General features: G+C 47.6%; 1 protein-coding gene across 13 annotated transcripts in view; it reads left to right on the forward strand.

Annotated features, from left to right (window-relative positions):
* Positions 1 to 16,285, forward strand: part of MARK3 (microtubule affinity regulating kinase 3) — a 111,459-nt gene extending 95,174 nt beyond the window's left edge. For 7 of the 13 annotated variants that reach the window (XM_027066697.2, XM_027066700.2, XM_027066701.2 and 4 more), the window contains 4 exons: positions 6,902 to 7,159; positions 11,916 to 11,942; positions 13,226 to 13,270; positions 15,741 to 16,285. In XM_027066697.2, coding sequence (XP_026922498.1) covers positions 6,902 to 7,159; positions 11,916 to 11,942; positions 13,226 to 13,270; positions 15,741 to 16,086 — 676 coding nt within the window. In that variant the 3' untranslated portion in view covers positions 16,087 to 16,285. Of the gene's footprint in view, positions 1 to 6,072; positions 6,211 to 6,901; positions 7,160 to 11,915; positions 11,943 to 13,225; positions 13,271 to 15,740 lie in introns of all 13 variants that reach the window. The other 6 variants (XM_027066698.2, XM_053224986.1, XM_027066702.2 and 3 more) reach the window with 4 other exon arrangements.
* Positions 16,286 to 25,576: the final 9,291 nt, after the last annotated feature.

A 25,576-nucleotide genomic window follows, 5' to 3' on the forward strand; every position in this document is an offset into this window, starting at 1 on the left:
TCTGTTAATAACTTGAGTATATTATAGTAGCTGTGCTAGATAGCTTACAAATATGATTGGTATATTTATTTTCTAATAGTATAGTTTATTCTCTAATAAAGTTTCTTTTATTAGTTACATTCTCAAGTCTACCAGATTTCATCTAGTTCAAGAGGATATCAGTAGGAGACTTAATTAGGAGTTTCTAATATAAATGTTGCTTCATGATTCTTCTTTCTTTTGGAAATTCTTCTAAGTTGTTCAGCTCTTCTGTCAGATGCCTTTTGAACTTTGAAAGTACAATTCTCAGGGCGCCTGGGTGGCTCAGTTGGTTTAGGGTCTGACTTTGGCTCAGGTCATGATCTCACAGCTCATGGGTTTGAGCCCCGCGTTGGGCTCTGTGCTGACAGCTCAGAGCCTGGAGCCTGCTCCGGATTCTGTGTCTCCCTCTGTCTCTGCCCCTCTCCTGCTCACGCTTCCTCTCTCTCTGTCTCTCAAAAATGAATAAAGGTTAAAAAAAATTTTTTTTGAAAGTACAATTCTCTGAAGTTCAGGGTCAGACTTTTTTTTTTTTAATGTTTATTTTTGAGAGAGAGAAAGAGAGACAGAGTGCAAACAAGGAAGGGACAGAGAGAGAGGGAGACACAGAATCTGGAGCAGGCTGCAGTCTCTGAGCTGGCAGCACAGAGCCTGACATGGGGCTCGAACCCACAAACCGTGAGATCATGACCTGAGCTGAAGTCTGTCCCTTAACTGACCGAGCCCCCAGGTGCCCCTCAGGGTCAAACTTTTTAAAAAGGCCATTAAGGATGAAGATCTACTCTCTGCTACCCGGCTTGTGTTTGTGTGTGTGCACATGCTCTTCTAACCCTTCCTTCCTGCAGTTATCCAATTCACTCTTTGGAAAGAGTTTGAAGAATTCTCTGATTTTTTTGGAGTCATTACCCTTGTGTCCTCCCTGCCCACACCTTCCCTATTGAGCTGACTCCTCCTTATCCCAACCTAGGCCTCACCGCTTTCATTAGCTTCAGTCACTTAAACGCTTTGCTTTTGAAAATGTTGTTTCTATCTTTAGCCAAACAGAGCCTCAGTGCCAAACCACACAAGATTGGGCCCTTAATTTTTATAATCTCTAGATTTTCTTTTTCTATCGTACAAGTTAATGGAAGAACTGTGGAAAATTATTGGGGGCGTGAATGCCAAAGTAGTCATATTTTTTACTCTCAGAGCACGAAATGTGACTTTTCACCTGTGAAATAGATGCTGAAAGATAAATTCGATGCACTGGACCTTCTCTGTGCACAGATGACTTCTTAGGGAAATTACTGCTTTCTTCTCTCTCATATGGATCTCTTACTCTTTAAATATTGGTGAGCTGCAGGTGCCGGGGTCCATGTTAACTTCTGAAAGGACATTCATTTCATGTTTAACCGTAAATATATGGGATTTTTTTTCGTGTGTGTGTGTGTATGTTTATACAGAATTCCAGTATGAGCATGATCATGCTAGTGAAAACTATGCATGTTTACAACCAAAGGCTGTACGTGCCCCAAACAAGCTGGTTTTCAGCTGTCTTCAGAATCCTGCTGTGAGCAGTGAGCACGAGATGTGGTTTTCAAGTCTCGCCACCGGCCATGTGATCATTTTTTTCATTTTAAAATTAATTTTATGCGTTGATTCTTACTAGTGCTGTTTATCAGCCTCACTGTATGAAAAATAATGCTAATCAGTGTTGTTTAAGGGACAGAAGTTACAAGTTTTGGCAAACTGTTGCTTTGGCTTGAGCACATGTGAGTGGTTTTCTAAGGAAGACTGTTGTTTTGACACCAGGCATGCTGAAGTCCAGCTTATTTTCTGCTACATGTTCTGGTATAATTATTCTACCTTCTTTTGATGGCAGACTCTGAAGATGGCCCAATTTCAAATTGACTAACAGTCAGTACTAAGTAGGCATGAGAAAGTGTAATTACATCTTCAGTTGTAAGATTCTGTCAGAATCACGTAGGTTTTTATAATGAGTCTTAAACCACTGAGCACAGGCACTGACACATAATGCTTAACAAAAAACTAGCTTATCGAAGTACTGGTAATAAACCATTCTGATGGGAATGTAAAAATTTTCTGAGTTTACACTCACTTTTTGACTTAATAATTTTGCTAACCGACACAAATAACATGGACTCTGCCCTGCTTTTTCATATGCTTCTAGATAGTTACAGAAGACTGTTTAAAAAAAAGACTGTTGCAAATGTATTCATTTGAATACCCCCGAAGGAGTGTGATATGGTTATAATAAAGCACAACAGAACAGAATCTTTTTTTAAGTTTATTTATTTTTAGAGAGCATGCAAGTTGGGGAGGGGCAGAGAGAAAGAGAGAATCCCAAGCAGACTCCACCCTACCAGCACAGCACAGAACCCGACGTTGGGGCTCAAACTCATAAACCATGAGATCATGACCTGGGCTGAAATCAGACACTCAACTGACTGAGCTACCCAGGCGCCCCAACAGAATCTTTTCAAATAAATTTTAGGCATTTGATATTCTAGATAAGATTTTATAAGTGCAAAATGGCTCTATTATTTTATCCATTTGTCATGCATCAAGGCACAGGGATTGAGCAGAGAAAGTGTGATCACAGTTCACACATGTATCTTTACTTTTAATTTTGCTTTTTCCCAGTCACTGAGTATAGTTTGAATCAGCACCCCAGAACATTTCATGTCAGAACGTTCTGCTGTGGGAGAGATGTCCTGTCAAATTGAAAATACTTGTCCTTGGGGAGCCTGGGTGGCTCAGTTGGTTAAGCATCCAGCTCTTGGTCTCGGCTCAAGTCATGATCTCAAAATTCGTGGGGTCGAGCCCCATATTGGGCTCCACGCTGACAGCACAGAGCCTGCTTGGGATTCTCTCTCTCTTGTCTTTCCCCTGCTTGTATGTGTGTGTTTTCCCTCTCTCTCAAAATAAATAAACATTTGAAAAAGTAGAAAATACCTGTCCTTTAGTCACCGTAAGTGGATTAGAATTTTAGAAAAAAGATAGTCAAACATAAGTACAAAGCAGTTAGGATTAAGTTTCTAAAATAATTCATTTAATTGCACTTAGGATTATTGTGTCAAAAAACTTAATAATTTATAATGAAAATATCAATTTACACTTCCTTTTTAGGAAGGTCTCTGAGAAGGGTCAGTTTCTTTGCTGTGAAGTGTGTGTCCGGTCTTGCTATGCTTCTGTGCCCTGTGGATCTTGCCTGTGCTGGGCAGCCTACAAGCAGCGTGTCTCAGGAGGAGTAGATCAAGCGTCTTCTGCTCTATATGCTGACGAAAAGCCCTTGCCTTCTTCTGAGTCTTTGGGATCTTTTGTATTCTCCAGGGAAGGAAACAGATAACCCTGTCTTCCCTTCTTCCCTTGCTTTTAATGCACCCGTTGATCCCAGCTTCTAATGTGGGCAAGAGAATGTCAGCAGCTGGTGAGAGGCATCAAGCATATTGACCCTTGACCTGCCCTAAGCAGGTAATAGAGCACAAAAGACAGTCATACTAGCTGTAATGTAACTTCTTAAAAAAGTATGTATTTGCATATATGTATGTATGTCTATGTATAAGAAACTAGCAAGCCTTTCTTCAGATAGTTGAATCATTCCTTGTTCTACTCTTTCTCCTTACTTCTCACTACTGCACTTGACTAGTCTTTAAACAGAGTTGAAGGGACAGCTGGGTGGCTCAGTCGGTTGAGCGTCCGACTTCAGCTCAGATCATGGTCTCGCAGTTTGTGAGTTCAGGCCCCACATGGGGCTCATTGCTGTCAGCCCATCATTGCAGAGCCCGCTTCATATTCTTCTGTCTCCTTTCTGCCCCCTCCCCCACTTGTACTCTCCAAAAAATAAATATTTAAAAAAAAAAAAAAAAAGAGTTGAATCATTTAGGACTCTGTGCTGCATCACAGGAACCCAGTCCAAACAAGCTTAAATTCAAAAGGGCATATTTGATTTCCTAGAACTAAAAATGTCTAGGAATAGAGTCAGGGTCCATCTCCTACTTCTGCTTCCTCTGTGGTGGTTCCCCTGTTGGGCTCACAGCATCAGACTTGGCATCTTCCCACACTCAGCTCTGCTCAGACAGAAGCCCTGCAGCTGTCTCTGGGTCTCTGTTGGTCTGGCTTTGGCCATGTGCCTGTCTCTAAGTCTGTCACTGACCAGGGTGGCTAGGAAACCCTGGGGTGGAGTCATTGACATCCAGAGCCTAGGAACTTGCTTCCCTAATAGCAGAATTCAAGTGTCGTTGCCACAGGATAAAAAGTAGGTGCTGAGTGGCAAAAACACAAAACTGAATCTCTTTTTATCTTTATAAGGTACTCATTTTCAGTTCTTGGACTATATTAGAGCCATTCTCCCAAGTCAGAAGACAGAATTCTCAAACAGAAATGCAGGGACGCACAAATCTTGAGCAATTTATTATAAAGTGCCCATCCTCCCCCCAATGTCAGGACTGTAAGAACTCCAGTTTGTTAACTTCTCGGGAGAGCATTCATTGAGCACCATGCTTCCAGGACACTCTATCAGGGAAAGGTCACTGGGGTAGCACAGGGTGGCAGGGGCACATACTCAGTACAAAATGGGAATGATAAACTCCTGATGGGAGAGGATGACTTCATGGAGATGACTTCATGGAGAGGGTGACCTCTGGGTTGAATTTTGATGAAAATAGGTGCCTGCACTCCAGGCACAGAGAATAGTTCCTGTGAAAGTTATTTGACCTGATGCATGACCAAGGGATTGCACATCATTAGGAGCTCCAGAAAGTCAAGTCCCAGAGGTGACAGTAGAAGGTAGACCCTGGAGATACAGCTTGGCGCCGCTGGGCTGTGGGTACCTGAGGGTGTGACTGGGATGCCAGGGTGAGGAATTTGAAGTCTGTCCTGAAGATGCAGCATGCTTTTGAAAGGCTGTTAAGTTGATGAGTGACAAGGTCAGGTTTGCATTTTGGGACGTTCATGGCTATATGTTGGACAGGTTGGGAAGTGTGTAGCCAAGACAGACACTGAGGTATAGGTCCGTGTGGGAGAGAAGGGGAGAGGTGCCGAGACCCTGGGGTAGAGGTGGGGGCGTATATGCAGACTGACACACGGGATCTGAGTCCTGAGTCCCCGGCTCTCCTCCAAGGAGAGAAACTGCCTCTTCGGAGCTCCAAGGGCAAGATGACTTGAGCTGGAATTAAAGCAGAGTGGCCAGGGCGCGGCTCGTCTCTCTGTGCCGGGGGGAAGCTGCAGGCATCCAGCCATGTCCATCATTCTTTTTCTCTGTCTGCAAACAGTTAATTTACTCTGAATAGTTTTCCTGCCTTGAAAAAAGGGGTTCTGTTGACCCCTTAAGAATTTTGACTGTTGTTTATAAAGAAGTGAATGTCCTTTGCGTAGGAAGCTTCTCATCTATCTTGAAACAGCCTAGGACACTTTGATAAATAGCAACTAATTACTATATGTGTCATTTTACCATATTTTAAATTTTACAATTTAAAATATGTCTGTGTGTTTGGAGAACAGGCCGAAAGCAAGGTGTGCTCATATTATAGATTCACTCAACCAGTTCAGTTTGAATGGAGACATCTCTTTTAGGAAAGGCTTTATTTTGTACACAGCTCAGAAAACGTTGCCCCCTCACCTAAATATTCAAACAAGTAAGATGTCATCCCCCCCCCCCCCCCAAAGCTAATGTAGCTTGGGGCGCATGTGTGGCTCAGTTAAGTGTCAGACTTCAGCTCAGGTCATGATCTCACAATTTGTGAGTTTGAGCCCCACATCGGGCTGTGTGCTGATAGCTCAGAGCCTGGAGCCTGCTTCGGATTCTGTGTCTCCTTCTCTCTGCCTCTCTCTCTCTCAAAAATAAATAAACACTTTTTTTAAAAGGCTAATAAATCTTTTACTTTATTTGCGGGGGGGGGGGGGGGGAAGGCAGCTACAGGTCAGTAATTGCTACAGAATCCCCAAAACAAGGTTAAGAGGAAGGTGTGTGCTTTAAATAGCAGATAACTTTTTCTGTCACTGTGCCATCATATTGTTGTTTCTGCCTCTGCCTGATCCCAACCCCCCTCCCAGCCTGACAGGAGTGTTCGCTTCTGCAGCTAGCCCTGCCTCAGTGGGTGAGACATCAGGTCGGTGTCCATGCCAGCCTATGGGCACCCCTCCGATGATGGTACCTCCAATAGACAGTGAAGGAGGGAAATGTGAGGCTGTGTAAGAAAAGTGCACATTCCTTGTGAAACTAATGTGTACCCACCGCTGCTTCATTCTGTGCTGTGGATTTTATAGTCCGCGATGTGTTACTATCTGTTGTCCACAGGTGTTCTTCCTGTGTGTGGTTTTAGTTAAGCACATCCTGTCTCACGGTGTCCTTGGTCGTCTGTGCCTTTGCATACTACAGAAGGCGTGAGAAATCCCCCTCCTCTTCACAGTGCTCTTAGCATGTGGAATTTCACAGGAAACATGCCATTTGTATGTCTCTAAAACTTTTTAGTTGCCTGTTCATTTCATGTTTCTTTTTTTCACAGGGGCAGGGTTCTCGCACATAAGCACTTTGAGGAGGGAAGCAAAGGGAAAAAGCTTGAGTTAGCCATTCTGTGTCCTAGAATTTCCCTGCATTAATCTTGTCCTTGAAAATATGTACAACCTATTCCCTTAAACCCCACGAGGCTCTGTCTCATTATATACCATCTATTTGATACCCTTTCCTATTTAACTTGCCTTTTGGTCCTGAGTTCTATAAAATACTGCCTTGGGTCTAGATTTATTAGAACTGATTTTGTCCACTGAGGATAAAAGGTGTCTTTTGGGATCGTGGATTGTCGTGCGCCATGTTTGCCACACAGCTGGGCTTTTGCCAACCACGTGACAGTGAGAGTGAGTCTGTTCTGTTCTGCCCTACTAGCACTATTCCTGATCCGAGGACTCCCGTTGCTTCAACGCACAGTGTCAGCAGCGCAGCCACCCCAGACCGGCTCCGCTTCCCACGGGGCACCGCCAGCCGCAGCACTTTCCACGGGCAGCCCCGGGAGCGGCGGACCGCCACGTATAACGGCCCACCTGCCTCGCCCAGCCTGTCCCACGAAGCCACACCACTGTCACAGACTCGAAGCCGAGGCTCCACTAATCTTTTTAGTAAATTAACTTCAAAACTCACAAGGAGGTAAGTGCCAGGTGGTGCTGGTTGTTTGCAGCCAATGTAAGAGCAAAAGGAGAAACGTCTTCTCTGTCGTGTGATGCGGCTGCCCAGATACTTTCCACTTTGTCTTTAGCTCGTGTTTTTCTGGTTTATATATAGAACTTTATACTTTAAAACCTTTTAGAATAGGAATTACAGAGCTCAGAGTCTTCCCGACATCAGAAGTCCCTCTAGCACTTGGGAGGTTGTCGTTCTCTTTAATTACTGTTCTTTTGATCACACATCTGCCCACATGCATGGTTACTGCAGCTTAGTGCAAGCTGGCACTTCGGAAGCCGTCCCCGAGGAAGACAGTGTGCGGTGCGGCCAGCCTGGACGCAGAGGAGAGAGACCTCTCTTCTCTCATGTCGTGCCAGCGTCTCTGAGGAGCACTAAGTTTCTTAGGGTCTAAATCTTAAAAACTGTTCTCTCTTGGTCTCAGTAAGTTATAGTAAGAACAAAGTAACTTGCTTAAACGGTACAGTTTGGCGGATAAAATTCCTGATTTATTCTCACCAAGATATAGTAAATCTGCTTGTGTATAAAATCCTTCATGTGATACTTTTTCTCTTGAGGTATTTTGTACTTTATTTCCGTAACCTCATCTGGAGGTTGCAAAGGCCTAGAATCACTGATGGCTATGAGAGGAGGAAGTGCCCCTTTGCACCATAAACACATAGGCCGAGGCACCGCCAGCTGGGCCCACACTCAGGAGACTGAGGGCCCCTTCACTTTCAGGACTCCCAGGAGAGATTTCTTCGACACTGAGCTTCACCGAGGATTAGTACGTCCAAGGCATCCTGCCGCTTTGCCCGCTGCAGACCCTCTTTTCATCTGTATTTTACTCAGAACAACAGTGGGGTCTTCTCCAAGCCTGAACTAGCTGGCGCCCCCTGTGGCTCACCAGCTGCCTGCTGTGTTTCCTTCCATTTTTGGAATTTAACCTGTAAGCCAAATACCGCATTTTCAGTCTCCTTAATTCGTCCAGTATTTTTATGTTCTTTTAGTATTTTTAGTCTTTCTCCGGGTACTCTGCTTATTGTCAGGACATGGCTACCAAGTTAGGAGGACTTCTGCTGTCTCTTATCATCGGCTGGAGGCCAGATAGGTGCCAGAAGTTACAGCGGCCTCTTGTTCTCTTCTCGGCTCCTTTGCTGAGACCCCCTTTTCCAAACTGGGCAGAGTGGTCTAAAGGACTTTGCCAAGTTTGGGGCACCCACTCGTGACCAGTAAAAGAAGCAGGGAGCTCAATCCAGGAAGAGTCTGCTGACCCCAGAATAATTCATTCCTTGTTTTTAGGATCATCCCATGGCCTGTCCCAGGCCTCCCTGTCCCCTAGTTGCTTCATTATGGACTAGGCTGAAATGGAATCTGTTTCCAAAACTTGGGTGGTAGAAGACGGAGCCTGGTATCATTCACCTGGCTGTTTGCCTTCCCGACTGAGCTTCATGTCGACGGGTATTTTGCCCTGTAAGAGCCCTGAGTGCAGAGGGGATATGCATCAGTCAGGTCTGTCTGAGATCTAGTTACAGGTCAGCTAGTTCTGTGTCTTTACACTTTGGTCTATGATGGGCTCTTTAGGTAAAATGTCATATGTCAGGGGCTCCTGGCTGGCTCAGGCAGTAGAGCACGAGACTCTAATTTTTTTTTTAACGTTTATTTATTTTTGAGACAGAGACAGAGCATGAACAGGGGAGGAGTAGAGAGAGAGGGAGACACAGAATCTGAGGCAGGCTCCAGGCTCTGCCTGGACGCGGGGCTCGAATTCACAGACTGTGAGACTGTGAGATCGTGACCTGAGTTGAAGTCGGACATTTAACCGACTGAGCCACCCAGGCACTCCAGTAGAGCACGAGACTCTTGATCTTGGGGATGTGAGTTCAGGCCCCACGTTAGGTGAAGTAATTACTTAGAAATAAAATCTGGGGGATGGCGGGGCACCTGGGTGGCTCAGTCAGTTAAGCATCCAACTCTTGGTCACGATCTCATGGTTTGTGAGTTCGAGCCCCGCATCAGGCTCTGTGCTGACAGCATGGAGCCTGCTTGGTATTCTCTGTCCCCCTCTCTCTCGGCCCCTCCCCTCTCATGCTCGCTCTCTCTCTCTCTCTCTCTCTCTCTCAAAATAAATACATAAATAAACTTAAAAAAAATATCTTGGGGCACCTGAGTGGCTCAGTCAGTTAAGTGTCTGACTTTGGCTCAGGTCATGATCTCACAGTTCTTGGGTTCAAGCCCCACCTCAGTCTCTGTACTGACAGCTCGGAGCCTGGAGTCTGCTTAGGATTTTGTGTCTCCCTCTCTCTCTCTCTGCCCCTCCCTGCTGACTGACTCTCTCTCTCTCTCTCTCTCTCTCTCTCTCTCTCTCTCCTTCAAAAATAAACATTAAAAAAAAAAAGATTTTATTTTTAAGTAATCTCTACCGCCAATGTGGGGCTCAAACTCAACAACCCCAAGATCAGCAGTCACGTGCTCTTCCTACTGAGCCAGCTGGGCACCCCTGATTGTTGCCTCTGTGGTGTATTTTTCCTGTGTGCTAAGTTAAGGTAGATAAGCGTCCTTAGATGTATAGAGCTATACTTGTTTCTCATTGATAAACATGCACGTGTCACATACGTACAAACACATTCTCACATACTCACGTAATCTCCACCGTCCACCTTGTGTAGTAGATACTCTTACTGTTGTGTAGAACAAGCTGGAAATGAGATTCAGAGAGTTTAAGGCACATGTTGAAGATTCTACACCCAAAAAATGCTGAGCCAGAAAGGTGCCTCCAGAAGAGGCCCTCCAGGGCACACTGCGTGTGCTGCCCTGCAGAGCAGAACGGTCAAGGATAGTGTAGGCTGGAATCCTTGTCCCTCATTCTCTAATTTAGTGTATTTCATGCATTTCAATTAAAATTGGAGACAGATTTCTTGGTTTAATTAAAAAAAAAAGTCTCAGGGGTCATCTTACTTTACATTTTCAGGCAATTTCCACCCCTAAAGATTTACAGAAAGGTAGTCTTCTGTTTGTTAAAGTTTGCAAACTAAGTTCTGTAGTCTTCCCTGGTTACTGTACTTTGGCGGTGGTCCGTTTCTTCTTGCTGCTGCTGTCAGCGTCGGCTGCTTATCCTGCCCTGACAATAAATGCTAAGATCAGAGTCCTGGTGCCCAAAAGAGGCTCAGGTGTTCTCACCCAGGTGCTGCGTCGGAGGCCTGCTCAGATCTGGTGGGAGGAGCTCCACCGCCAGGAAGCCTGTGTTCTCTTGGCGCTGACTCTGCCCTGGGTACGTGTGGCTTTGGAGAGCTGTGTGCTCTCCAACCTCGGAAGCCATTTGTAGTCAGAAGGAGCAAGGCTTCTCTCTCCTGGGGCCAGGCCTGGCCTGCTTAGGGTTCTCAGGGCCACTCCTACCCTATAGGCAGAACAGCCCAGGCATGATGTAGGTGCCTCTGTGTGCCTTGCGCTGGTCCGCAGGGCCTGGCAGGAGTAGAGAGCCTCAGTCCCGCTGCTCCTCCTCTTTATACCTCAGGGATTCGTGGCTGAAAAAGCGAGGAAAAGCAGTTGGGTGCTTGACCAATAACCCTGACCTTTCTCAGGCAGAAAATTGGGAAGAGAAAATACCGAAAGGCCTTTTAATCAATTTTCAACTAAAATAATCTTTTGAATAATCCTGCCTTGTTATGTAGTGCTTAATTATTTACAAAATCCTGTCACATGCATGATCTTCTCTGCTGCATATAACCCCTCTGTGGACCACTTCTGATCTGATAATGAAGTGGTTGGCTGTTACCTACAGTCATTAGCTGTTTTTTAATTGGGCAGCATCTGAAGCAATGTCAAAGTTACCAGTATTAGAAAAACCGACCCACGGAATTCGTTACTTCATTCACTCAGACTGAATTCTGTGTTCAGTCACAGAACTGGGAAGTTTCAGAAATGGTTTCACAAGGCCAGCCTGCGCTCGCCCAGGAATGCTGACCACATGATCGTACAAGCCTGATGGGTAGTTTGGAATTTCTTTTGTCAGATTCTGTTCAGTACAACCTCAGCATCTCCTTAAGTTTTAATGAGCAAAGTTACTTCTAAATACAGTTATTCCATTTTATTACACAGAACATAAACATGAAACCCCCGTTGTTACCATTTTGTTTCCATTCATTTTGCTGTCTAAAACTCTGAAAAGTCCACTTCATTTTAAACCGCAGTAACTTACTGTTTTATTAAGTGATATATGTGATACCACTGTAACAGACATTCTGTTAATGTTTAAATCGTCTTCCTGAAATAAGTAATGGTTCTCTTAATGGTTGAACATTTTAAAATGAACTTTTTAATGTTGTATAGAAGGTGAGATTTTTGTTCATAGAATATTCTGAAGAGAATCAAGAAATGTTACTTTATTACTATAGTATATTGCACATGACTTAAGTCATTTCTTTAACATGGAATGTTGGATTTTATTAGCTTAAAGTCTATCCATCTGAAGAACCTTTAAATTTAATTACAGCTAATGTCAATATTTACTGCTAAATTTTTTCTTACAAGGACAGATTTTTTTATATTTCTAGAAAATTAAAAGATCATGTACTCGATTACCTGTAATTTTACTTTTTCAACAAATGTCACTGTTTCATCGTTCATTGGACAGAAGAGGAGCCCTGTTTTGTTGTTTTTCTTTCTCTCTATAATTGACTAGATTTTCTATTTCATTTGTGCAAGTCATTTTTGTTAATTTTGTTTTTGGCTTAATTTCTTTTAGAAACATGTCATTCAGGTTTATCAAAAGGTAGGATTTATATATACACATTATTTTTCAATCCTTACCCCAAAATGGCTCCTGCAATTAACATCAGGTTTGGCTTTCTAGCCTTGTTTTTGTTTTGTTTTGTTTTGTTTCTTAAAAACTAAACTTTCTGCTGAGAACTACGTACTTACTTCTTTGCAAGGAGCCTCGGAAAGAAGTAGATTGACTCTGTCAGGCGCCCACATAACAACAGGCCTGTGCATGCTCTGTGCATTGTCTTTCTTTGGTAGAATTATTTAGCATCCAAATAATTCTGTCTTCATACTAATAACACTTAGCATGCTTCTGTTTGAAGAATGCAATGTTCAGTAATATTAATGTACAATGAATGGTTGGCCTCGGGCGTGCAGAAGGTAAGTGGTAACTGTTGCCATTTTTTATCTCATGAAGGATTGAATCTGCAGAAGGCTTTAAAATGACCGGGAAATTAGCTGATATTTTTATGGGGGAAACAAGCATAAAATTCAGACCTACAGCCTCATTTAGTTTGAGGTTTTTGGAAACTAAGATATGGGCAGCTGTAGAGCAGAAATGCTTTAATATTTTCAGAGAGTTGAAGAGTAGTATTCTAAAAGCCACTTTCCACCAACCACTGAAGAAAGTGTGTCTCATTACTTTTACTTAAAGCACTGTAAGAAATCATATTCCTACCAGGTGAATATGTTTTGATGATAACGAATCAGGAGACTAACAACACACACATAATGAGGTAGAAAATCTGCCATTTGGCCGCCATGTGTCCAGAAAGCCAGGCTATGGAGTTTTTTCTATGTTGATGAAATCAGTGGGCCACTGAAAGGCTGTGTGAACGTGAGCTCTTTATCAAAAACTGGGAAGAGTGCTTTCCTCCTGTGGGAAATTCCACTCCATGATTTTAATCTTCCCAGCAAATTTTTCCTCGGGCAGAAAATTTTGTAGTTGAATGTAGGATTTAACTGATAGAATTCATTTCCTTTTAGTTAAAAACCATTACACTTTGGGGGAGGTATTAAAAAGTCAGCAGACCTCCAATTCCAGAGCCAGGCAGAGATGCCCGGTGCGCGGTCGGCCTCCCAGCCTGCCTGCCAGCTCGCACAGAGGACAGCGGCCTGGGCCGGTCACCCCTGGGAGACTACGAGCTGAACAAGAGTTGGCTGGTGACCCCAAGCGCTTTGGATTTGTTCATATTATGACGTCTGTGTTTGTATGTGGGTGGTCGTGTATCGGTCTGTAAGATTTCTTTTCTCTTTCCCATTTCTCTGTGCTTCTGCATTCTGTTCGTTGAGGCTTCCAACTGAATATGAGAGGAACGGGAGATATGAGGGCTCAAGGTGAGGGGAATGATTTTTACTTAAACTATTTTATAGGTATTTACCTCGTGTCTGTGGCAGAGACAATGCTCTTTTCTGACTATCCCGCATCAGATCCCTGCTCTCAATGTAGGGATTGCTTGGCAGAGTCCCGTTGTGTGGTTTGTGAAGCAGGAGCCTGTCGCTGCTGCCACCTCTTAGTGGCCACTTGAGGGCGCCAGAGCGCCATGGCTGCCCGCTGGTGAAAGCCTCCCAGGTCCAGCCTTTCCACTGGGCTTCCACTGGGCATTTGGGTGCTAAAATGTGCCGCCCTCCTGCCTGGGGGCTGATGGCCTGAAGTGAGCTCTGGGAGTCAGTAGGAGCACGCTTGCTGTGTCCATGACTCCTGCACCATCCTCTCAAGGAATGAAAGCAGAATATGGAGTTGAATTTTCATATTTTAAATTACATGGTTTTTTTGAAGAACAATTATGTAGTCAGATGTTTTGCTTTCACATTTTGTAGATCATTTTGTATTTCATTACACAAGTCCGGGGGGTGGGGGAGTTCGCCAGATAGGCGCAGGTAGGCTGCCATGGTTCTGGGTCTTTTCTACTCCGGCTCATTCCATACCAGTCGCCACCATGCTGTTTTGGGTCCCCGTTAACCCATTTGCTCTCTTTCTGCTCTTTCTGAAGCCCAGCTCTGATCATGTGACTTTTCTGAATGAAAAGTTGCAGGGGCCCCATTACCTGACCCACCCTGGGTGGCCTCACCAGGCCTGACCTGACCCAGGTCATGCTGGGTCACTGGCCTGACCCAGCCCTGGAGTCCCCCACCCTCCCCACCGAGGTTGAGGCAGAGTGCCCGGATGACGGCCTGGCAGCATTCCCACCCCAGGCCTGCCCATCCCAGCCTCAAGCAGGCTCCAGCTGTCCTATTTGCTTCCCGCAAGTACTCAGCGGCTGTTGTGGGGGTGATGCTGTGCCCCCAGTTCCAGTCCATCTGCACACTTGATTATACCCTAAACACATTCTGTGCTTTCCACACCTCCTTGCCTTTGCTTATGATACTCCCTCTGCTCAGCACACGATCTCTCCTTCCCCACCCCCGTTGTATTGGAATTCTATGGGCTCTTGGTAGCTCTTCCCAGATGCCCCTCCCTCCTGGAACCCATTTCCTCATTTCCCCGCCCTCCTCCCTCTAGAGGGCCCTACCTGTCTTTTCTGCCCCCGCCCCCTCATGGTGTGCTCATACCTTTCCTGTGCTAGTGCTATTTCCTTAAGTTGCAGTCTTCCCTCCCTCAACCCCAACGCAGCTTGAGAGCTTTTGCTCATTTTTGTAACCTGTTTAGTACCTAAAACAGCATTTTATACACAGGAAGCTCCTGATCAACTTTAGTGGGTGTGAACCAAATTGAATATTTTACCAGCAGCCTGGCAGCTCTATCTAAAGTAAAACCTATAGCCCCAAACCCTCAGCTTTGATGAATTTGCCGATTTTGCCATTGGATTAAGTGTATTTATCATGCACGTGCAGGGTGTTTTTAATACACAAGAGTGTTAGGTGTTCACCTTCCTAATTGAAACATTCAGATGTACACGTGAGAGTGTAAATAACGGGTTTGTGGCAATGATTAAATGCTGGGGAACGGCAGGATAGTAGACACCTGGTCTTGGGGTTCCCAAGAGAATTGTGCCTGGGACCCCGCTATGACATCACCTCTTAGATGTTGGGACCACAGCTTACTCTGTGCATCGATACAGCTTGCATTCACACCGGTGGTTTCAGTGCTCAGCAGCAGATAAGCTTTAACGTTTCATTTTCCTGTTTCAGTCGTAAGATAATGTCATCTAAGAATTATTTTTAACTGTGACATCAGAATTTTAACAAAATGGAAAAATATCCAGGTGGGCGGAGGGAACTGAGAACAGCCCACCCCACACCCAGCTGTGTACTCAGCATGGGGGGTGGGGGGTGCCATTTGCAAGGAAAGTGATTTTGAACCATGTGGAGTCACTGGCTATCCTGAGTACCATCTCCAGCGAAAGGTCGCGATGAGCTGAATTAAAAGAAAAGTGGTACTACTGGCCGGCCGACCCGACCTCCCTGAGCTGGGCCTCTGGGGGGCCCTTTCGGCTCCTTGCCGCCTGCAGTCAGCCTAGAGGGGAGAGCTGGGCTTTTGGAGAGGCGCTCCGCCATGTAATTTGCTGATCTCCAAGGATTCTGTTTCACAAATTATCTTCTTAATTTTATTAAATATAGATGGCTGATGAAGATTTTCCAGCCAGGTAGAATTTTGCCTGTATGGGTTATGATTTGGAAGGGAGTCCGGGGGTGGGTGGTAGATGAATACTTCTCCGGAAAGGAACAGATAATCAGATGTGAGCCTGTGCAAGAAAAATGTGGAGGTCAGTCATGCTACATCGAAGATGTTGATTATGAGCTAGCTGTAACAGAAAAGGTTGGTTTTCTGTGCAATTAAAAATAAACCTGCTACTGTGCATTTCAGTCGCAACGTATCTGCTGAGCAAAAGGAGGAAAACAAAGAAGCAAAACCTCGCTCCCTGCGCTTTACCTGGAGCATGAAAACCACTAGTTCCATGGACCCCAGTGACATGATGCGGGAGATCCGCAAAGTGCTGGATGCCAATAACTGCGACTATGAGCAGAGAGAACGCTTCCTACTCTTCTGTGTCCACGGTGATGGGCACGCGGAGAACCTCGTGCAGTGGGAGATGGAGGTGTGCAAGCTGCCAAGACTGTCTCTGAACGGGGTCCGGTTTAAGCGGATATCAGGGACATCCATAGCTTTCAAAAATATTGCTTCCAAAATTGCCAACGAGCTAAAGCTGTAACCCAGTAATTACGGTGTAAATTAAGTAGCAATTTAAAGTGTTTTCCTGAACACTGATGGAAATGTATAGAGTAATATTTAGGTAATAACGTCTGCATCTTCTAAATCATGATATTAAAATATAAGGACGAGAGCACGCCTGGGAGCGGAAGCTGGCCTTTTTTCTACGAATGCACTACATTAAAGATGTGTGACACGCGTGCCCTCTGTCTTATTTCCATTGCCCTGAAAGTCAGCGTGTGACATCATCGCCACGGGCCTCCTGTCTGTGTGGTGTGAGCGTGGACTGTGCGTGTGAAGTAGTGCATACGGAAGCATCTCCTTACACTGGCAGCCAGAGTTGTTACGAGTACCTCTGTGGGAGATCATTTGGTGCTAAAACATTAAAATTGCCAAGGAGGAAAATACTGAATTACTACTAAGAATTAACCTTAACCTTAAGACTAGTTGATAATTAATACAGGTTTACAGTTCATGCCTGTGGTTTTGTGTTTGTTGTTTTGTGGGTTTTTTTTTTAGTGCAAAAGGTTTAAATTTATAGTTGTGAACGTTGCTTGTGTTTTTCTAAGTAGATTCACAAGATAATTAAAAATTCACTTTTTCTCAGTAAAGTCTTCCATTGTCTCCTAATGCTGTATTTAAGACTCAAATTAAGGCAGTGACTAAATGTTTTTGCCTCCGCCACCAACTTGAACAAAAGCAAATGGAAAGTGTATGAAGGCCTGGGGCCACTTTGTCCTTAGCGTGGATCCCAGCATTTTGTGATTACTAGCATCTTTTTTCTCCAAAGGAAATAAAGGGAGAAGTCGGCCCTCCTGGTGACCTGAGGAGGAAGGGAATCAGGAGCCTCGCGAGCCCATGTGGAGAGACGCCAGGTCTTGACGGTTCTGGGTTGGTTCTCCACGACGTATGTAATTCTCCTCTCTTGTTTTTTGATTCAGTACATGAATCAGTCCTACAGCTTTTTCCCAGCACCCTGCATGGTTATACAGAGGGAGTAATGAATTCATCAGTTAGTGTGACACTTGAATCTCATGGGGAAACTGCCACATCGATTGGTGTGCTGTTTTGGGTTCTGGGTTTTTTTCTTGTTGGTCAAAGTATGAAAGTCTAGACAGTCACTCGGTCATAGATATTTACTACCACAGGCAGAGCACTGTTTTAGGTGTTTGTGACACATCAGGGAAGAAAACAAAGATCCCTAGAGCCTCTTGAAGCATATGTCCTAATAGGACGGCAGTCAATAAGCATTAGTAAGTAAAGTAGGAACAAAGTGGTCAATGCCAGGAAAAAAAATTGCAGGGCGGGTTGAGGCATTGCTAGGGACCTGAGGTTTGGTTGGTGCCACGTTACATGGGGTGATGGTTGGGGGGTGTGGCTTGGCCTCTCTGGGAGCAAGAAGAAGCCAGGAAAGCTGTTCAGAGGCTGTCGGCAATGATTAGGCAAGAGGTAACTGGCCTAGGGAGACGGTGGTCAGTTCTGGATTATGTCCTGAAAACAGAGTCAGCCCATCTGCTCTTGATTGGATGTGGATGAGTTCTGGCCTGAACAGGAAGGATGGGTTTGCTGTCCATTGGAATTAACCATTCTGTGGTTAATCACCACTGCTGTGGCCGGGAGGGAGAACAGGAGAGCAGTTTTGAAGGCCCGGAGTTTGAGGTGCCTTCAAGACACCGTATGGGCACCCGGGACAGACCCCGGGAGAGGCCCTGGGAGCCCTCAGCCTGTGGGTGGGTGGATCCTATTCTGAGCTGGCAGAGCTGGCAGAGAAGCTCCCAGACAAGGGCGAGGCCTGGGAGAAGAGGCGGAGCCGGCAGGGAAGCAGTGAGTTGCGAGGGACCCCGGCAGCCAGGGTGGCGGTTGACCTGACCGTGGAGCTCACACTTACCTTACTAGAATTTTCGAGCCTCCCTTATTCAACCCAGCAAGTGCCTTCTCCCTCCTCTTATCACCTGAGGCATTTTTGTTCCTTCTCTGGAACCAGCTCTCTTCTGCATCGGGGTGCGAGGTATCCTCTGCGCGGCCACCCTGTGGAAGCTGGCAGAGGTGAAGCAGAGCTCTGCCAAGCCAAGGTGTGGCTGCGGCGTGGTTCCTTCTGACCTTTACGCCTAGGAGACGTTCTAATAGTTTTCCATAGTTTTGTTCTCAAGGACAAATTGAATACTGGAAGTTGGGCTCCTTTGAGAGCAGGTAGCTTCCCCCACGTCTGATGAAATGGCCACTCTATATGCAGACACAGGTAGATGCTCATATTGTTTTCAGTTGTTGATTTGTCGTAAGTGGTGTCTGCATTAGTACGTTACTGGTCCGAGGAGAGACGGGTGTTCACCCGCAGAATTCACCTGAGCTGTTCATGTTGAAAAGCCGCTATCACTGATTGACATCGGTTTGATTTTAATGGCAACATAGGTAGTGTTACCTTTACTGCAGTTGGAACATGAATTCAAGTCGATTATTAAGGGGCCCATGCCCTTCCTTTAGAGAGTACTTTTTTTATAATATGATGTTTTTATTCTGCATACAGTGAATTTTGAAAAGGAATATTCTAGAGTACTTCATAATCACTTCAGACGCAATGACAAGGCCACATTTTTTCCTCATCCGCTCCTCTGGAGTCCTTCAGAGGTGAGGTAAGGTACCTTATGGGGGCGGTGCTGTTCCTATTTACCTGACGACCAGAGTGCTGTCCTCCCCTAGTACTCGAGTATCGCCAGCTCTCGTCCAGATCAGGCAAATCCGAGGGACCAAGACAGCATTCCTTAATGACATGCCTGGCTCTTGGGCCATCCGTCCATCTCTGAGAGTGAAGAAAGCTGGCAGGAAACATGACTAACTTTGAGAAGCACAACCGTGATCGTTTTCACAGCATGTGTTTCTCCAAAAGCCCAGAGAAGGATGATATTTAAAAGAAAGATCTCCCTGTGTGTGCATTGTGAACACGTCCCTGTCGCTGTGGAGACCGTCCCTAGAATACCCTTTCCTGGCAGTTCCCGCTCTGTGAGTGGCGCACGGTGACCTCCGTGTCCACAGAGCAGGCGAGGCCCTGGGGCAGGGAGGTGTGTCTGCTCAAAACTTTGTTTTTTTGTGGGAGTTTTTTGTTCTTTGGGGAGCTTGGGGTTTGGGGTTGTTTTTGCCAATGTGCCACGAGACCCTTCAGAGAGCTCAGCAAGCACTTTGCATCGGGGAGCGTGGTGGCTCTCGAAGGGAGCGAGGAGGTGGCTCTCGAAGGGAGCGATGGTGAGCGAAGGGTGGTGTGCCTCGCAGGTGTCCCGACACTGCACGCAGGAGTCTAAATGTGACCGTCCCCAAGAGTAGAACCTGGGCATCTTCTCCGGTCAGCAGGGAGGACAGAGTTTAACAGCTTTGCAAATGGGTCTTTGGTTTACCACTTTCAGAGACAGAACCTAGGCAGGGGTGATACTCCCTCAGAGGTAGTGCTCGCCATCGGTGTGGCACCCGAGGGTGGCCACTGGGCACGATCAGCGTCAAAGCGGCACGTGTGCCTCAGGAGTCCAAGCTTGAGCGGGACGTCTGGGCCCGGCCCCTCCCCCGGGGAAGGAGACGTTCGGGCGCGTGGAGATTGAGGCGGGGGTGGGGGGGTCTGAGACTCAAGGAGGAACCCAGCCCACTAAGGCAGCAGGGTAGACACTGGAGGGAAGACCGTGTGAATCACAGGAATAGCACTCCACCAGGAGGGGAGCCGCTGGCTGTGTGGGATGCTGAGGTCCACACACTGGTTTCTGCAGCAGGGCCTAGATGGTGAAGACCGCTGGAGGCAGTGTGGTTTAGTGGGGGAGGGGTGCGTCCTGATCACCGCAGCCTGGTTTCCAGGCTCGTGACCTCAGGTCGCCTCCTCTATAAAGGCAGCATGGTGGTGATAGTGCCTCACTCTGCATTCTTGGCAGAGTCTACCAGGTGACAAGTGCAGGGTGCCTGGCACAGGCGAGGGAGACGAGGGTTTTCTTGGGCGCCCTTCCGCCCAGCTTAGCCAAGACACCGAAGTCCGTGAACAGCATGCTCTCTGCCCTCCCAGCAGAGACTTGATAAGAAAATTCGCCCAGTTTCTCAAGTGTAGAGTGCTGGTCTCTGAGCTTGCGGTGTCTGGGAAGCTGACCAGCCTGCACTGCCACCTTCTTCGCCCCAAGTTTTGGCCTGTGTCCCCAGGGGACAGGAAGAGCGTGAGTCTGGTGGGAGAGTCTGGTGGAAGGCGGGGGTGGCCGATGGTACCCTCCCCTCCTCGGATTGCTGGTCACCTCTCTTCCAACAGGCCTACCGTTGCCATTACATTTAAGATCTCATTGGCTTAGGGGCCCAGAGTCGTCAGAGCATGGGACTCTTAATCCCCGGGTCATGAGTTCAAGCCTCACGTTGGGCATGGAGCCTTCTTTTTTTAAACAAATAAAAAATAAAATGACACCCTCTCTCCTGGACTGCTTGCCCAGCTCTGCCCTCCCACTCTCTGCTGCTTCCTGTCATGCTGAGAGTCAGCATCATGGACAAATGTATTTGTCTCTGTATCTACCCTCCCCACCCATACTTAGAATGAAAGCCGCACGGGGAAGGGCTTTTTCTTCTCTATCTTAGGTACCTAGAATAGTGCCGGGTACTTACTTACAAAGTAAGTATTCATTTAAAATGATGATGACGATGGGGCGCCTGGATGGCTCAGTCGGTGAAGCATCTGACTTCAGCTCAGGTCATGATCTCCCGTTTTGTGGGTTTGAGCCCCATGTCGGGCTTTGTGCTCACAGCTCGGGGCCCAGAGCCTGCTTTGGATTCTGTGTCTCCCCCTCTCTCTGTCCCTCCTCTGCTCATGCACTCTCTCTCTCTCTCTGTGTCAATAATATAATAAATAAACGTTAAGAAATTTTTTAAAAAATGATGATGATGATGATGGAGGAGTAAGTAGTAGTAGTATGGGCAAGAACTATCTGGAAGGCACAGGCTGCTTTAATGGCTTCAGTCAAAACTCTTCCTGAGGTTCCCCTATGGCCCAAGGCCCAAGGATGAGGCAGGCACAGCCATAGGAAGCTGTGTTTGGATTTGTGGTCCATTTTCCTCGGTCTCCAGCAGCGCTCTGAGCTGAGCCCTTCCTGTTTTACAGACAAGGCTCAGAGGTGGGCTGGAAATGTCCTTCTCACTGAGCTGCCTGTATAGCTGATGCCCTGTTGTGTCATTCAGTCCAGTCTGGGACGAGAGCATGCGATTGCTGTGGGTGTCCGGGGGAAGTCCTGAATCGCATGACATTTGCCTTCAGATATGAAACCGGGGGTTAAAACGCTTGGTTTCGAGACTTAATCTGTGTCCCCCAGCAGAGTCATGCGGTGTAGTGCTTGGATTTCAGTCCTCAAGAGAACAGCCACCTGAGGCTTGGCCGCAGTGTGTGAGCTGGAGGTCACGGAGGCTTTGCGGTATGGACAGCAGCTCTCCACCCTGAGCGCTTGCTTGCAGGCACCGGGCCAAAGGTGAGACCTGCTGAGCACAAGTCCTGGCTCGCAGAGCTTGCACACCTCGTGCCCAAGATAGGGAGGCTGGTCCTCGGGGGTCACCTTGGGGCGAGGCTAGAGCGCAGCTTGCTGAGATGACCCAGATCTCTCAGGGAAGCCTGGAGAGGCTGGGGCCACAGGAAGCACTTTTGCTGCTTTTGGCTTTGGTTTGATTGCTTGGTTTGTCTTGTTTCTGTGGTGGGGCTGATTGGTTACAGATTCTCAGGGTCTCACGTCTTTTTCCAGTTCCCTAGATGTTCACACCTATGGTTTGCAGCTGTGGTGAAGTATCTTCTTACCATGTGGGTTGACAATAAGGTGCCTTCCTGGGGGGCGTCGCTGAGAAAGGGGACAACTGCTCATCTTGCAGCCCTTCCCCCAGCCTGTTCCTTTGCAATTTCCTGCTCTCTACCTCCCACCCACTTAACCCACCTCTAAGTGTTATTTTAAGCCAGAATTCTAGAACTCCTCCCTCAAGCAGGAGGGAGATCTGCAATTGCTCATCAGGAACTTCTCCAGCTTCTGCTGGGGCACCTTCAGTGCCAGGGCACGCGCGTGCGTGCACGCACACACACACCCTCTCCCTCTCCCTCTCCCTCCCTCCCTCCCTCCCTCCCTCCCTCCCTCCCTCTCTCTCTCTCTCTTTCTCTCTCTCTCTCTCCAGGGAACTGGGGGGAAGAGTTCTGTCTGGTTCTGCATTTTCCTGGTGCTCATCAGCTTCTTGCACCACCTGGTGGCTTCCTACTCTTGGGAACTTTAACTGGTCAGGGTTCAAGTATTTGAAGATAGAAATTGTGTTTCCTTCTCAAATTTTGCTTCTCTCAGTTAAACTGCCCCAGTTCTTTTCGGGTGTTTCGGGACAAGAAGAGTGAAGAGTTTTCGTGGTTGTTTGTTCCTATGTTGATTCATCGACATGCATTTTTTGGAGGGTTTAGAGTGAGGCAGCTACTCTAGAGGGCCCTGTGCTGAGCTTTGTGGATCCAAAAATAACCAGGGTAAAACCCAAGTCCTCTAAAGTCTCCAGGGAGAGCGGCACAGACACAGTCTGGAAGTCTGGGATGGCCAGGGCTGCATGGTGGAAACCCAGGCAGGAAGCCCAGTCTGAGTGGGAGGCAGCAGAGGTTACAGGTACAGCCCGAAGCACCCCTGTTCTGCTCAGCAGAAGAGGAAGCTGTGGTGTTTGCAAAGGAAGGCATGGAAAGGCTCCTCCTGCTTCGGACTTGGGGCGTGTGTGGGGGCAGTGACAGGGCCGGTGCGCTGCTGGACAGGCTCTGTCTGGTCACCATCCCGATAAAATATGTCTCCAACAATGCACCTCTGTTCTGTTTAGAGGACTTCAGTCCAGTACTTTCTTAGGAAGTGGTGTGGCAGGCTTTGGGTAGAGTTCTGTCACCAAAAATAGACCTCACGGCACTAGGAAGCCAGGTTCTAGGGACCAGAGAGGAAGCATCCCGGCCAGTATGGGGCACCTGGTATGCCAGCTCCTTCCGGAGTGAGGTCTGCATGGACTTGCCTCTCCCTCACTCTCGAAAGGGAGCTGCCAGCAGGCGTGGGTAGGTGTGAATACATTCTCAAGTCAGACATGTTTTGCATGGAAATAAGCTGGGAAGTAGGAGCCTATGCAGTCATGTTCATTAATAAGGAACCCGGAATCCTTTGGTAGACTGGTAGACGGGCCCCTGAGAGCTGCTTCCTGATCTGACACCAGGAGCTGCTCTGTGCACCCTGGGGCACTGCTCAGGCCGGTCTCTCCTCTGTTTGTGTCCTGCGACCAGCTTCTACTTGCCCTGCAGCACCCGGCTCGTTGGTCACCTGCTGCCTCCCATCTTTGCAGTTCCCTCCCTCTCAGCCCCGGTGCCCTGGGGCCCTCTCCCCGCATTCTCTGAACTCTGGAGAATCCTGTTGTCTCATTAGGTATCAGCTCAGCCCGTGTGCAGTGGGAGTCCTGTCACCCAGAAAGGCAGTGCCACATGCCTCTTTGTCCTGACATCATAAACGCGTAGGGCACGTTTTGTTGGGCTCCATTTCCTAGTATCATATCATTAATAAGTTGGACCAAAACACCGGAGCCAGGCCAGAAGAGGAAAGTCCTGGAACAGAGGAAAGCAATAAACACCTTGACCCTCGTTTCTGGTCTCTGGGGAGGAGGAGGAGGCCTGGCCTGTGGCCTCCCTGTGCCCAGAGCCTCTCCTTTCCCAGCCTGGCACCACTGCTGTGGCTTTGGCTGCAGCGGGCGCCAGCACACGTGGGTCCCGTCGAGCAGAGCCACCAGTGTCAAGTGCGGGTGATGACGCGTCATCTTTATCAGTTCTTGCAAGTAGTGACATGTTGGTCAGTTGATGGGTCAAAAGTATAGACAAAACTAGACTTTTCGCTTCAGTGAAAATTTAACGGAAGTTGTCTTTTGTTGCTAGGTTGTATTTTTCCAGAGTAGCCCAGGCATGTTAACGCAGACCACCTTCACCAGTAATGGGAGCAGTCCGTTTGGGGTGGGGTGGGGGTGGGGTGGGTGGGGGGAGACCCAAAGCCTGACCCCACAGTCCGTGTTCTCAGAGAGGACACTCTCAGTGAAGCAAGTATGTGACGGGGCCAGGGGCCATGCCTAAAGGGTGAAGCCCGAGGAGAATGATAGAGGGGACTGAGGTCGTTCTGGAAAGGAGGGCTAGGGCAGGCGGGGAGGTGGGACCAAAACCAGGAAACAGGCGTGCAGCAGGGGGCTCCAGGCTAGACCAGGTCTGGAGGGGTTGGCACCTCTGCTGTGTGTCCCTGGTCCCACATGTGCCATCTGCAGTCTGCATGCACATCAGCATGGGGGGTGGATGCGGGCAAAGCCAGCCTGTGTTTCTGGAGCCACTGGATCTAGTTCCAATGACAGTTTTGGACAAATTGACCTGTAACCCTGCCACGGCAGCAAGCACCAAGCCAGGCCCCACCTCGCAGTAGGGTTCGTGAGCGGCAGAGCAGCGTCCCAGCCCCAGCCCCCACTGCCACCTGAGGAGCGGTGCTGGCCGCCTCACGCGTGTACACCGGGTCACGCACATGCGGGCGTTCCGTTTGCTGGGCTCAGGTGGCGCTTGTCTCCCATCCCAGGGTGGCTGCTGGAGCATTTCATGCCCTTGGTTACAGCTGCCTCCGGGGCGTCTTGAGAATGTGCTTCTCTAGCCCGACGGCCGCATGCCAGCCTCAAAACCAGGGTTTTGTTACCAAAGCGGAAGGGGAAAATGGCCGCTAGGAGACAAGCGGCCAATTCCACACAGATTCATCAGCAGTGGGAAGAGCTACAAATACTTCTAGCTCTTCTGGGTCCTAAGGGCCATTGTTTAATTAAGTTGAGTGTTAGATTTTACAAGCCCCAACTCGGAGAAGGATATGAAAGTCAGGACTTCTAAAACCGGGAACATGGTCTTTGCGTCTCTGTGTCTTCAGTAAAGCAGAACGAGCTCCACAAAGACAGGTTTGGGGGGGGGGCGGCGGGGAAGAGTCCAAACACTGTGCACGGATCCCTACAGAAAGTCTCTAGCCTTGGGGCGCCCTCAGTTGGTTAAGCGTCAGACTTTGGCTCAGGTCATGATCTCGCGGTTTGTGAGTTCGAGCCCCACGTTGGGCTCTGTGCTGACAGCTCAGAGCCTGGAGCCTGCTTCTGATTCTGTCTCCCTCTCTGTCTGCCCCTTCCCTGCTCTTACTCTGTCTCTCTCTCTCAAAAATAAATAAACATTAAAAAACAAAACAAAAAAAAAGGCTCTAGCCAGACTTGGGAACCAAGGTTTTTGTCATCCAATCCACATGTAAAATTCACAGCTCCAAACTGAATTGCTCCCCCCGCCCCACCCCTGCTCCATGGAAACCTCTCAGCCAGAAAGACAACTCTTGCCAATCAAAAATTGCTTCCTTTTGTCACCTATACAAAAGGAAATTAGTTCAGACTCTGTGGGTGCAGGGTGCAGCCCCAAGGGTGCTTCGGGAGGCCTTACTGTAGGCATCAGGCAGCTCCAAATAGAAATGCAG

The sequence above is a fragment of the Acinonyx jubatus genome, chromosome B3, assembly GCF_027475565.1.
Source record: "Acinonyx jubatus isolate Ajub_Pintada_27869175 chromosome B3, VMU_Ajub_asm_v1.0, whole genome shotgun sequence".
NCBI classification, from domain to species: domain Eukaryota; kingdom Metazoa; phylum Chordata; class Mammalia; order Carnivora; family Felidae; genus Acinonyx; species Acinonyx jubatus.